This window comes from Homalodisca vitripennis, chromosome X (assembly GCF_021130785.1).
Source record: "Homalodisca vitripennis isolate AUS2020 chromosome X, UT_GWSS_2.1, whole genome shotgun sequence".
Lineage (NCBI taxonomy): Eukaryota > Metazoa > Arthropoda > Insecta > Hemiptera > Cicadellidae > Homalodisca > Homalodisca vitripennis.
Window position 1 is genome coordinate 60,051,517 of NC_060215.1, and position 13,328 is coordinate 60,064,844.

General features: G+C 34.2%; 1 protein-coding gene across 2 annotated transcripts in view; it reads left to right on the forward strand.

Moving 5' to 3' along the window:
- Positions 1-213: 213 nt before the first annotated feature.
- The window catches only part of LOC124369052 (SPRY domain-containing protein 3-like), a 38,439-nt gene continuing 25,324 nt past the window's right edge, over positions 214-13,328 (forward strand). Inside the window, exons 1-2 of one of the 2 annotated variants that reach the window (XM_046826753.1) lie at positions 214-610; positions 2,546-2,713. In XM_046826753.1, coding sequence (XP_046682709.1) covers positions 2,576-2,713 — 138 coding nt within the window. In that variant the 5' untranslated portion in view covers positions 214-610; positions 2,546-2,575. The remainder of the gene's footprint in view (positions 611-2,545; positions 2,714-13,328) is intronic. The other variant, XM_046826752.1, reaches the window with a different exon arrangement.

Below are 13,328 nucleotides of genomic sequence, written 5' to 3' on the forward strand. Positions count from 1 at the left end.
ATCTGCTTCTTTACAAGTTTTTCATGCCACCTTAGCGTTAGAAATGAATGGATGTGGATGAATACATTTTAATGTTACAGTTTCTTTTAGAGAGAAAATGGTTATCTTCATGACACCCAATATTGACAGGACAGTGCTATTAGGCATTATGAAATACCTCGATGCCAAATAATTCAATGCATGATAATGAAAAAAAAGATGTTTCCAAAACATATTATTTCCAACAATGCAGTACAATGTTGAATGTTACTGACTACTAAGGACCAAGTTTCTGTCTAGTGGAGCATGAGCAGTAACCATATCCCTACTAGTTTCACTTCTCAGCAGTTAGAACTAATTAATTCAATTCCAGTAAAGTAAACAATGTTTATTTTATTGTCACGAGATTAAAGTGTATTTGGGAAGTAATGTTTTCCTAAATGGTAGTGATTTGTTAAAAAACATGTTTCTCATTAACACGCATTTCTTAAAGTTAAAAGAAATTAGAGACCAATGTCAAAAATTTATAAATCGGTCCTAACCTCTTGTTACTGAGCTATATTTCTTAACAATTTTCGTTTAATTAAGTTGTTATAGCAAAAGTCACTTAGGTTTCAAGAACGTTAATAAGGTAAGTTTAGCCAATAAATATGAGGTAAGACATGCTTTAGTCTTAAATACAGAAAAGCAATTTTCATAATTTTTGTAAGTTAATTTTACTAACAAACTTTCATCAACATTTACCATCTTGAAAACATATACCATATACCTAGTATTAGATGCCTATCATGAAGGTGCACAGACTCAGCATTAGAGTTGTAAGTGAATTAATCTGATGAAATATAAAAAGAATATATAAATCCTGTAATACTTACACTCATGTAAACATTAATTTAAGTGGATTAGCAGATTTAGTTGGCAGTAGGTCGTTGTTACCGCTCAAAGGTAGGCCAGTTGGCTCTCGGGTAGGGCAGTTTGCACATAGGTAGAGCAAACAGTCCTTGGGTAGGCTAAGCAGTCTGCTCTCTGGTAGGCCGATTAGACCTTGGGTAGGTCCAACAGTTAGATAGTTGTATTAGGTGAGTTTTCATTAATTTACCTCCATTAACAACAGTTAAATTATAAACAATACTCCTGTGTAGGCTGATAGGCCCTCGGGTAGTTTTCATTAGGCCTAGTGTATTATTTTATATTTTTATTATGGCAGATTTCTTCGAGAAAGGTTTTCAAAAGCTGGTTGTTTGATGTGACAAGTGTCTCAATATTGTTGAAAAGTATTTGAAGGTACCAGCTTTCAAATTAAAATAATTTAGTTACAAAAAGTGAATGGGTCTTTCTAAAAATTCCAAAATGGTACTTAGTTTTAAAACATGGCTTGTAATTAATAGTTTTCTTATAAATCTGTTTAATAACAGTAATGGCTCAGCAGAGATAGGTGTAAATAGATCACTTGAATGACCTATTCACACTAGAAATTGATATGGGGCTTTTTAATACAGAAAATGATAATGAATTAAATAATTATAGAGTAATTGTGAAAGTAATGGCCAGAGCGGCAAAATATGAGTTTTACGTTATTAACTTACTGGAATCGTCCTACTGACCAAAACAATATAATGTTGAATGCACCTCTGATGGATAGAGATGGAGGGATGGAACTTGGGACACCTTTCTAGGAAATAGAAGTGAACATTTTAGTCAGTGTTGCAACTTTGCCGATTTCCCCAAAATGTGATTGGGGGGGGGGGGTGGCTCAACATTTTTAAATTTACCTATTTTAGAGACCTATTAAGTGATACTTTATTTGAAAGGTCTTTATAAAAGAAGAAGAACAGTGGAAGCTAGAGCTTTCTATCTCGACCCAGTACGAAATGGCAGCTCATTTAAATTAATTAAGGTAAAAGCATGATTGGATCCTGCTCAACCTTCAATAGACAAATTATATGACAAGTGATACAAGTTCATCAATGTAAACTGTAAACTTTGTTATTTAAAAAAATTATTGTATCTGTATTTAACTTTGCTATTTATTTATAACTGTGTTTAAGCGGTAATTTTAATTGTTTGAATTTTAAGCCTTAGTGTTGAAGGTCTTTTGTATTACTGTTGGTACTTAATTGTTTTTTTTTCTTGTTTTTGTGAATTTCTATTTGATAAAATGTGTATTTTAGTGGATCACTTAATTTTTAACACTGGAATAATATTTATCTTATCATAAATACATCAACCACCTAAAGGAAAATAATTAAATTGTAATATAGTTTTTATGTATAATACATGTTTGTTATGTTCATGACAATGTCTATTGCACATTTGTGTATTTATTGACATTAAAGCTTCTTGATTCTTGATAGAAAAATGAATCCCAGAACACCCCTCTCGGAAACAAAAGCGATCCATGCTTTTAAAACACACACTATATATTTATTGCTTTACCTGTAATCGTTTGGGGAATTATCAAGCCCATACAAGACTTTATTTACACCCTGTATATGTACATATATATACAATTTTTATTGAAAAATCGCTTTGATATTTTTTGTAATGTACACAGTTTTTGTTATAGATTGTGTAAAGTTAAGTTTCGTTTTCCATCATGAACATGGAACATGAACGGAATAATCTGGAGATGGGAGAAAATGTTAACTTTGTTACACAAGATGAAACTTTAATGCTGGTGGATTCTGGAGAAGAGGACTGGTATTGTCTACATGACATTACTCTGAATGGGCAGGTAATATGCAATTTATATATATAAAAAAAACAAAATATTCTAGCCTATTAGATATGCTAGTATATGATTTTTTTAAACAACCCTGTTATCCTTTCAAGTTATCAATTTTTCATAGATTAACATGTTGTATGTATTGAAGTTGTAGTATTGTATGTTGCCAACAACTGACACAATAAGTCAATTTTCCTTCAATTTATTAAAAGATGCTTCAACCAAATTTGAAGCATCTAGGCTAAATATTTGATTGTATGATCAGAAAGTGAAAGCTTGTAAGATACTCTCCAGTTACTGATCTGATTACAGAGTGGCTCATCATCATATGTATAGGTTGGTCTGAGAGGAAAGTAACACATTTTAACAGGTGATGGTAGACCTAAAAACAAGTAAAAAAAATGTATATATATGTATGTATATACAGGGTGATTCATGAAGTTCTCCCCCCACTTCTACAGCACATTGTACTAGTAAAAATAATGAAAAAATGTTATATAAACATAGGTCCGAAAACGCTTCGTTAGCGAGTTACAGCTTGCGAAAGATTTCGCCTGAATTCCTGGGTAAAGAGTAAAATAAAGCCATACTGAACTTTTGGAAAGGTTAATTAAGTAAGAAATATCTTGGATTATTATGTATTTTTACCTGATAAAGCTAATAAAATAGGTTTCAGAACTATACCTGTAGTAGTTTTTGATGGATTCAGGGTTAAATGCAAAAAATTGGGGCACGAAACAATGTTTTTTTAAGTTTGATGTACAATAACTTTGTTAAATTGGTAATAAATACATAACATCAACAAACATTAATTGTAGAGAATTTAATTCTGAGAAAATTTATATAATCAAAGTCTAAAATAAAACAGAAATAAGTACCAAAAAATCAATTTTATTCAGTATAATACATTACTAGTTTTAAGCAAAATCAACCGTACGCACCTTTTTATAATAGATGTTGGCCATCATGTTGGCCATAGATGTTGGCCGAAAATGAGGCCATCATTATCAATACATTTTGCAGCACGTTAGTGTATTGCTTTTGTTTCGTTTCTTAATTTTTCAGGACTTCCCTGTATCTGCACAGCCGAATCCATAATACGGGCAATTAATTCATCACGAGAATTCACTTTTGTCTTGTATACAATGTCTTTCATCCATCCCCAGATGCAATAATCCAATGGAGATAGATCTGGTGTTCTTGGTGGCCAAGGGTGAGGCCCTCCACGACCAATCCAGTGTCTAGGAAATTGATGATTTAAGTAAGCAGAAACTGCACGTGAAAAGTGGGGAGGTGCTCCGTCATGCTGGAAGTACAAATTTTGTCTGAGATGTAAAGGAACATTCTATAACAGCTGCGGCAACTCTTCTTGAAAGAAATGCAACTAGAACTCAGAATTTAGGTGTCCAGGTAATATGAAAGATCCAATCAGCCGATTGTGCAAAAGGCCACACCAGACATTGACGCTAAATCGGTGTTGAAAGTTCTGTTCCACTACCTCATGTGGATTTTCTTCTGCCCATGAGTGTTCATTGTGCAAGTTATTGACACCATCCCGAGTGAATTGTGCCTCATCCGTAAACAAAATACGCTTGTAGAGTTGATTATTAATATTCAAAAAGTTGCAAAACTTCAAGCGAAGCGGACCATCCCCTAGCTGTAGATGTTGAACCTTTTGTTTATGAAACGGATAAAATTCGTTTCGATTAAGTGACCTCCACACCGTTGACTGCGAAACTCCTATCCGCCTAGAAATACGTCGTGTACTTACACCTGGACTGCGATGAACAGCATTAATAACAATATCATCATCAAGTTGGACAGCTCGTTCATAATTGGTTCTAGTACTTGGTAGTGATCCTGATTCCCGAAGAGTACGAAAAGTTCCTGAAATTGTTTTGGTATCTGGAATCCTCCTATTAGGGTAACGTAGTTCATATTCTTCTACAGCAGCTCTAGCATTACCATTACAGTAACCCAAAATAAAAACCATATCAGCGTATTCCTCTGATGTAAATAAGTAAGGCATTTTTTCGCTGAATAAACAATCGAATTATAACTCACAGAAAAATTGCATTTAATAACACGATTCACAGAACCCGATCTCCTGCTGTAGCTTGCAAAACACCACTAATACACAGTTCTAACGTAACAGTACAGAATACCATTGTTGATCAGCTGTTATTCGTGCGTTACCAACTTAGAAATTAATAAAACAAAAAACTGCATTTCGATGATTAGTAAACAATAATGGGAAAATGTTTGCTTCATTTATTTTCGAACATTTGATGTAAATTTTTATATAAAAAATACAACGTAATAAAACATGATATTTTTATTTACAAACAAGTTTATTTAACAGTTAATCTTGTTTTCTCAATTTATCTCATCATTAAGGAACAAACATTTTGTTTTTGTTTTATTTTAACTAAATACCGTACGGTATCTCTTTACAGCAAGCAATGTATTATACTGAATAAAAACGATTTTTTGGTACTTATTCCTGTTTTATTTTAGACTTTGATTATATCAATTTTCTCAGAATTAAATTCTCTACAACTAATGTTTGTTGATTTTATGTATTTATTACCAATTTAACAAAGTTATTGTACATCAAACTTAAAAAAAACATTGTTTCGTGCCCCAATTTTTTGCATTAACCCTAGAACTGGCGGTCATTTCATCCTGTAGTGTCGGGCTGTTTTGGAGCTTCACGCAAGGTTTTTTTTAAAAAAAATATTAAAAATATAAAATAAGAGCAATATAAATAAAAGTATATATTTTTTGTGTTCAGAATTAAACGTAGAATTGCACTATATTGTAAAATTAACCATCAAAAATTTTCTAATAAACACTTTTTTTAATCAAATATAAAATTTACGAAAAATATTTCTTAAATTTGGGGGGGACCATACCTAGCAAATGAAGTTATAGTGAGAAATATTTATAAGTGAGATAGCCATTCTGTGTCAAATTTTATCTAGTTTCAGAAAAACATAAACATTATACACATTTATGAAAGCATCATAAAGCTATAGAACAAAAAGCAGCGATGCGTATAAATTCTGAAAATCGGGTGTACACGTAAGACTTTGGTAAAACAAGTTTTGCTAATACATTTATCTATGAATACATGTTATTTTGCATATTTTATTACTTAGAATAAAATAGAATATACAGTAGTAATGAAATAATTACCATAAATTATTTTTTGAAAAGTAAAAAAGTTAAATTTTGCCATTATTCAAAAATTTTGCGAAAAATTTTCATTCAGCAAAATATAAAATAGTTTCTAAAGCTTGTACTATATCAAAATTTATAAATTTATGGTTTATAAGTAATAGGAAATATTATGTAGTTAGAAAAATATAAATATAACTAAAGATATTGAAAAAATATAGAATAACCCAAACAGTTATTATATATAACCAAAGAAATTACAGGCAATATATATATTATTGTGAAAACTATCTATTTACCAAAAATAAATAGTTACTTCAGAGCTAAAAGAGTGCTATAAATAACGTTTAGTAAGTGAAAACAATAACAAACTATGTGAAATGAATTTTAGCCAAGTCATTTTGCCATAGCCTACACAAAGCCGGTAATTTCTCAAACATATTTCAGTAAATAGAAATTGATTTATTCTAAAATATATATGTTTACACTACTACGACATCAAACAACACACTACACATTAAATACGACACTAAAACACGCGTAAAACTATTAAAACTTACAAATATCCACAGCTCGGCACTAAAGTCATACAGAACGGCAGCGGCAATATGGCGGTCACAACAAACGGCGTCGCGTTTTCTTTTACGTTCAAAATAACAAGCTTGCTACGTCATAACCATAATACAAAGAGGAATAAAACTCATGTGTTCCTTAGCATTTTTCTTCCCGAATCCAATGGTGCATGAATTATATCGATACGTTACCGGAGTATATTATAAAAAGTAATTATACGAGGGAATGTTTGATCGACAAAATTTTGACGGTTAACACCACAAAAGCGGCATTAACCGACATAATTATGTCGATTAACAGTTCTAGGGTTAACCCTGAATCCCTCAAAAACTACTACAGGTACAGTTCTGAAACCTATTTTATTAGCTTTATCAGGTAAAAATACATAAGAATCCACGATATTTCTTACTCAATTAACCTTTCCAAAAGTTCAGTATGGCTTTATTTTACTCTTTACCCAGGAATTCAGGCGAAATCTTTCGCTAGCTGTAACTCGCTAACGAAGCGTTTTCGGACCTATGTTTATATAACATTTTTTCATTATTTTTACTAGTACAATGTGCTGTAGAAGTGGGGGGAGAACTTCATGAATCACCCTGTATATATGTATAAATGTATATGTACAGAAATGCTTCGTTAGCGAGGTAAGGTTAGCAAACGATTTTTCCCAGACTTCTACTTCGAGGATTAAATAAAACTGGACTGAAACCATTAGAATGGTAATCAAGACAAGCATTTGAAAATGTCATATGAATTTTGACCTGAAAAATCAACTAAACTAGGTCCAAGAGCTGTAAGTGCCTTAGTTTGTCAAATAACTTGCTTAAAAAACAAAACTTTCTGTAAAAAACACATTTTTACTTATGAGGTGCTGTAATGTTTTCAAATGGCCAACAAATGCATAGGCCTAAAATCCATGAACAAAAATTTTAGAGAATTTAATTCTGACAAAATTGATGTAAATAAAGTCAATAGCCAACAAATTTTAAATTAATCTTTTCAAATTTAATGTAAATTGTATTACCCTATAAATACTGTGTCATCATAATAAAAAAACAAAAATTGAGGTGATATAAATTTAATTTACCATCGCAATACTGTTCTAAATAAAACATAAATAATTTTATTACATTATAAATATGGTTTGAAAATTCCGTCATTGCAGTCTCTACACTTCTTAACATGCTTTTGAATATATTGTATTGCTGTTGTAAGAACATCTTTCTTTTCCTTTATGAGGGCATAATAAATTCAAGTACTCAGTTCATCTTGTGTTTTAACTTTCACTTTGTAAACTCCACTTTTCATCCAACCCCATATCCAATAGTCCAGTGGGTTAAGGTCTGGAGACCTTGACAGCCAGTTAACTCATCCAGCACCAATCAGTTTGCCTGCAAAGTGTTCATTTAAAAATTCTCCAACTCGATAAGCAGTATACGGAGGAGCACCGTCATGTTAAAAATACATATTAATCTGTGTCAAAAGTGGTGTATTTTCCAGAAAAGTAAACAATCTACTATGTAAAAGTTCCATGTATGTGTCTGTTACAAGTAGTTTCTCTAATATGAAAGGGCCAATTGATTCTCATCTACAATACCATACCCAGGGCCGTCCGAAGGGGGGGGCGAACGGGGCGGTCACCCTGGGCGCTGCGGCCAAGGGGGCGCCGCGCCGCGGCTAGGAGGTGCCTTACTCATAGTCAATATTAAATTTGTAAAACAAAATTTCAACGATATTCTACTATATACATACAAACCCCCCATCCGGTGCCTTAATATTTGTTAAAAAGAACTTGGTTTGAACCATATACTTAAAAATACTGTTTATTTTTAGTAAGTTAAGTTTGGCAACACCGCGCGGCAAGAACAACTTAGACCATTTGGCAACTCCAACTGTCACTGTCATTGCGTCTACACCGTATAGGTTAGGTTGCTAACTACTCTCGCGTGTTTAGTGTTTGTAGAGACTTAGAGCTGTGAAATTAAGCAAATGTGTACGTGAGAGGTGAGCTTCGTATTGTATTAGTACCTACATATACAAAAGCTACAGACATGTGGTAGTTAAATATGTGTTGGTTGTCATATGTATTGGTAATAATTATGTAAATGTTGTTTCGACCGAGGTACTATGTGCACTTTAGCTTGCATGTCGTAGCGTAGGCATGAAAACTACGCAACATGTAGACCAACAGATTTAAACATTAATTTTTAATTCCATTTTAAGTAAACAAGCATAATTTTTTGAAGAAGTTTAATTTTATTTCAGATTATTTTATTAAAATGTCTAAAAACCTATAAGGTGCTCAGAGACGAAAATTAACAAAAGACAGTGAATTAGCTCCAGTGCTCTTTTAAGTAAAGTACCCAAGGTGACAAAATTCTTCACAATAGCTGAGGGCACTACCCAACAACCTACTTCATCTTTACTCGCTACTTCAAATACCCAGGACTTCGACCATGAATGTGAACAAGACCTAATTTTAACTGAGGTAGAGGACACTGCTGAAATACTGAAGGAGGAAACCAGTGACAAGTTTAAGAAGGGAACTGTTGAAATGTTAAACTACCAAAATAAAAACTTTTCAAATGACCCGTCAACTTGGCCTGAAAATTTAACTGTCAGAGAGAGAGATGAAATCATAACAAGGGGTGCTCCGTCATTAAAAAAAAGTAATGATGACTATCCACTAAACAGTGAAAAGCGTCATTTTTCAAATGATTTTCAATATCGCCACGCAGAAAATGGCGAGAAAGTGAAAAGGCGGTGGTTAGTTTATTCTTGCTCTTCTGATGCAGTGTTCTGCTTTCCATGTCGTTTATTTGACAATAATCCACACTCAAGTTTTGGCAAAAAGCAAGGATTCAATAATTGGAAAAAATTTCATGAGCGAGCTTCATCTCACGAAACGTCATCTGAGCATTTTAAGTTTACCCAGCAATGGATTGAAGCTGAACGTAGAATCGACCAAAATGCAGCAATTGATACTGAGCTCATGGGCCAAATACAAAAAGAAGCCGAGAGATGGCAAAACATACTAAGAAGAATTATTGCTATTATTATTTACTTAGCAGAACACAACTTGGCTTTTCGTGGAAACTCAACAAAACTTTTTACAAAAAATAACGGAAACTTCCTTGGCCTTATCCAGTTACTAGGAGAGTTTGATCCGGTTATGATGGAACATTTAAGATGCATTGAAGAGAGTGAATATCGAGTTCAAATGTTAAGTGTCAATATTCAAAATGAGTTGATAAACTGTCTGGCAAAGGAGGTGAAAAACAATATAATCGAGAAAATAAAGCTGTCACGGTACTTCTCAGTTATGTTGGATTGTACGCCAGACGTAAGTCATAAGGAATAAACATCTCTCACCATTCGCTATGTTCACGAAGAAGAGTAGACCGATGGTGAAATTGTTATTGAAGAAAGTTTTATAGGCTACACGATTACTGAGGAGTCAACAGGGGAAGCATTGACTCAATTGTTAACAGAAGAGGTAGAGTTATGTGGTTTGGACATGAGTAACTGCCGCGGGCAAGGGTACGACAATGGCGCAAACATGGCAGGAGCTAAAAAAGGGGTCCAATCACGAATATCCTCAGAATATCCTTTAGCTGTATTTACACCCTGCGGATGTCACAGCCTCAACTTGGTTGTTGCAGATGGAGCCAGATCATCCGTCAAGTCTACTCTACTTTTTGGAATCCTTCAAAGGATTTATACTATTTTCGCATCATCTCCAAAACGTTGGTGCGTTGTCAGAGACCATGTTAAAGGTTTAACTTGGAAAAAGGTTTGTGAAACAAGATGGGAGGCTTGAATAAGTTCTGTATCTGCCGTTCGATACCAGTACAAAGACGTCCTTGACGCTCTTGTAGAACTGAGTGAAACTGTCAATGACCCTACAATCTCATCTGAAGCTAAGTCCCTCCAAATTCACATGGAAGACTTTTCATTTCTGGGTTGCCTTATTGTTTGGCACGATGTTTTGTTTGAGGTAAACTTGATAAGTAAAACCTTACAAGGTAAAAGCACTGATATTGCTTTAACATCAAATCTGCTGCAAAAAACTTTACAGTTCATAGATGATTTTCGTAAAGACGGTTTAAATGACTCAGTTTCAAAAGCCAAAGAGATTTGTAGTGAAATTGACGTGGAACCATTGTTTAAAGAAAAACGCCAAAGAACAAAAAATAAGCTTTTTGATTATGAAAGTAAAAGTGACTACAAAGCAACCCCAGAAGAAGAATGTAAAAGAAACGTTTTCTACCCACTATTGGACATTATGCAGGCTTCCCTAAAAAAAAAGGTTGATTCAGATTTCAAACCACAACTTGAAATGGGGGTTCTTATACGACCTTAAACAACTCCCTCACGCAGAAGATTTGAAGGAATGTTGTGAAAATTTACAGAAACACCTATCGTTTGGGCAAACCTCTACATAAGTGGAAAAGAACTTTATCAGGAACTCCTTCATGTCAAAACTATTGTGAATGAAGTAAGCCTAGTTAAGGCAACCCCATTACAAGTTTTAAAAGTGATTAAGAAGACAGACAGAAAGGACCTATACACAAACTTATGGATTGCACTTCGAATCCTTCTAACTATTCCCATATCTGTTGCCAGTTGTGAAAGAAGCTTTAGTAAGCTTAAATTAATAAAAACCTACTTGCGTTCTTCAATGTCTCAGGAGAGACTGTCATCCCTTGCCATGCTGTCTATTGAAAACGAAGAATGTAAAATGCTGAAGTTAGAAGACGTTATCAAGAAGTTTGCTAGTGCAAAGGCTAGGAAGATTTCTTTTAAAAAATAAAACTATCTCTGTTAAAGGTAAATAATAGTTATGACATTAAGATTGAAATAGTTATGCATTGCGTTTATATCTGTTACTACTATTAATAGCCCTAAAGTTCCACAAAAGTATTGTATGCCAAAGAACCAAAGTAATAATTTCTTTATATCTATGTATATAGGTCTATTCAATATTCTATTATCTATTCTAAAACATGTTTAAATGTATATATATATAATATATTTGGTATTTTGTTACACACAGAAAACTGGAGTATTTATTTACATATAACAATTTCCAAAAATTTCTTATTACTTGGTATGGCTGTACTGACGAAATGTAATTTTTATGTGGGGGGCCCCCAAGGCATGATTTGCCCCGGGCGCATTAAATACTGGGGACGGCCCTGACCATACCACACATGTACTGAAAATCTACACTGAACTTATTGACTGTTGTAGCAAGAGGATTCTCGTCTGACCATTGATGAAAATTCCTGGTGTTGTTAACACCATCATCACGAGTAAATGTAGCTTTGTCAGTAAAAAGTATTCTTGGAACAATAAAACAATGTGTTTTAATCCATTCACAGAATTGCAGACATGCAGCATTGTCTCCTGACTGAAGATGTTGTACTTTTTGTATATGAAATGGATACAATCTGTTTAAGTGTAAAGTTCACAACACATGAGTTTTTGAGATATTAAGTTGCATAGATATTCTCCGCGAACTTGTAGCCATACTATTTTTAATTCCTTGAGGAATACTTTCAGCTTCATCTCCTAAACACTCCTAATTAAGTCATTTACCTAGAGACAGGATTTGAAAAACTACACTTGCTGAATTTAAATTATTTAGTTAATCTGTAGAGTTTAGAAGAAACTTGCCTGCCTAAAATTTTGTCAAAGCATATTGTAAATAAAAACTGTTTGGTGCAGAGAATGGAAAGTAGAGGGTCATAGGTGAAAATATAGAGGCACTGAAGGGCCAGTTGACAGATATAGTGGTGGCGGTGCGGGCACGGTGGTGCTCTTAACTGTGAGGGTCGGGCCAGAACATTATTTTCCACCAACAATATCGGATTCTTGATTTTGATCTGGGCGATAGAGAGTTTATTAATTACAGAAATAACATAATTACAGAAATTTATAGTCAGGATAAAAGCCCTAAGTCTACTGCTCTATGTTTCCAAATTACCATTTCATCGTTGTAAGGAAGTCAAATGAGGGAACCACCATTTATCCAAGGCTCCTCAATTACTATAATTCTCAACTCCATACAATCGAGAACCTTGTCAGAACAGCAGATGCCCCTCTAGTGTAGTGGAAATTCACCTGTGGATGTGGTTGGTGGGATTTGCTTCATTCAGTGTCATTTGAAAGTATCACCTGCCTTTGCCTCCATTTCCAACAACATATCTTCCCCATCTTCCATACTGGTTACAGTGGTGGTGTAGTTCTGTTGGGGGCTAACAGATTAAGGTAATCTCGTTCTGGATAAATACTCACAATCTTGTCCTCTTCTATCACACATGTTTCGGTCTGGTTGCTTCTTACTGATATTTGTCTCAGTTACAGTTTATTTTTTAACACTTGCTCCCAGGTTTCTTCAGTGAAAATTTGCTTAGCCACTTTGCAGAGGTGCTACCTTACATCCACTTACTGCGTAGAGTGTCATCCAATCCCTTGATAAGTTGCTTCAGATGTGATATTCCATGGCAGTTTTACCTCCTGATTTTTTGTTTCCAGTATATGCAAGGGCTGTTCGGAAAGTTGATTACGTTTTGCGCTGTGGCCGCCAGGGGCCATCTTGGTATCAGGACGTCCCACCGCTCAGTGGCTATCCAGCCGTGCTAGTGGGAAGTTCGTGTTGTAACGCGTCTAGTCACAGTGCCTGTTTGGAATGTCTGCCGCAATTGAAAATCCCGCTAACTGTGAGGTGCGCGCAGTAGTAATTAGGTTTTTGACTGCCAAAAACTGTAAGCCTATAGAAATCTATCGCAGTTGTGTGAAGTTTATGAGAACAACATTATCACTGAAGGTGGAGTGCGACAATGGGTCATTAAGTTTAAAAATGGGC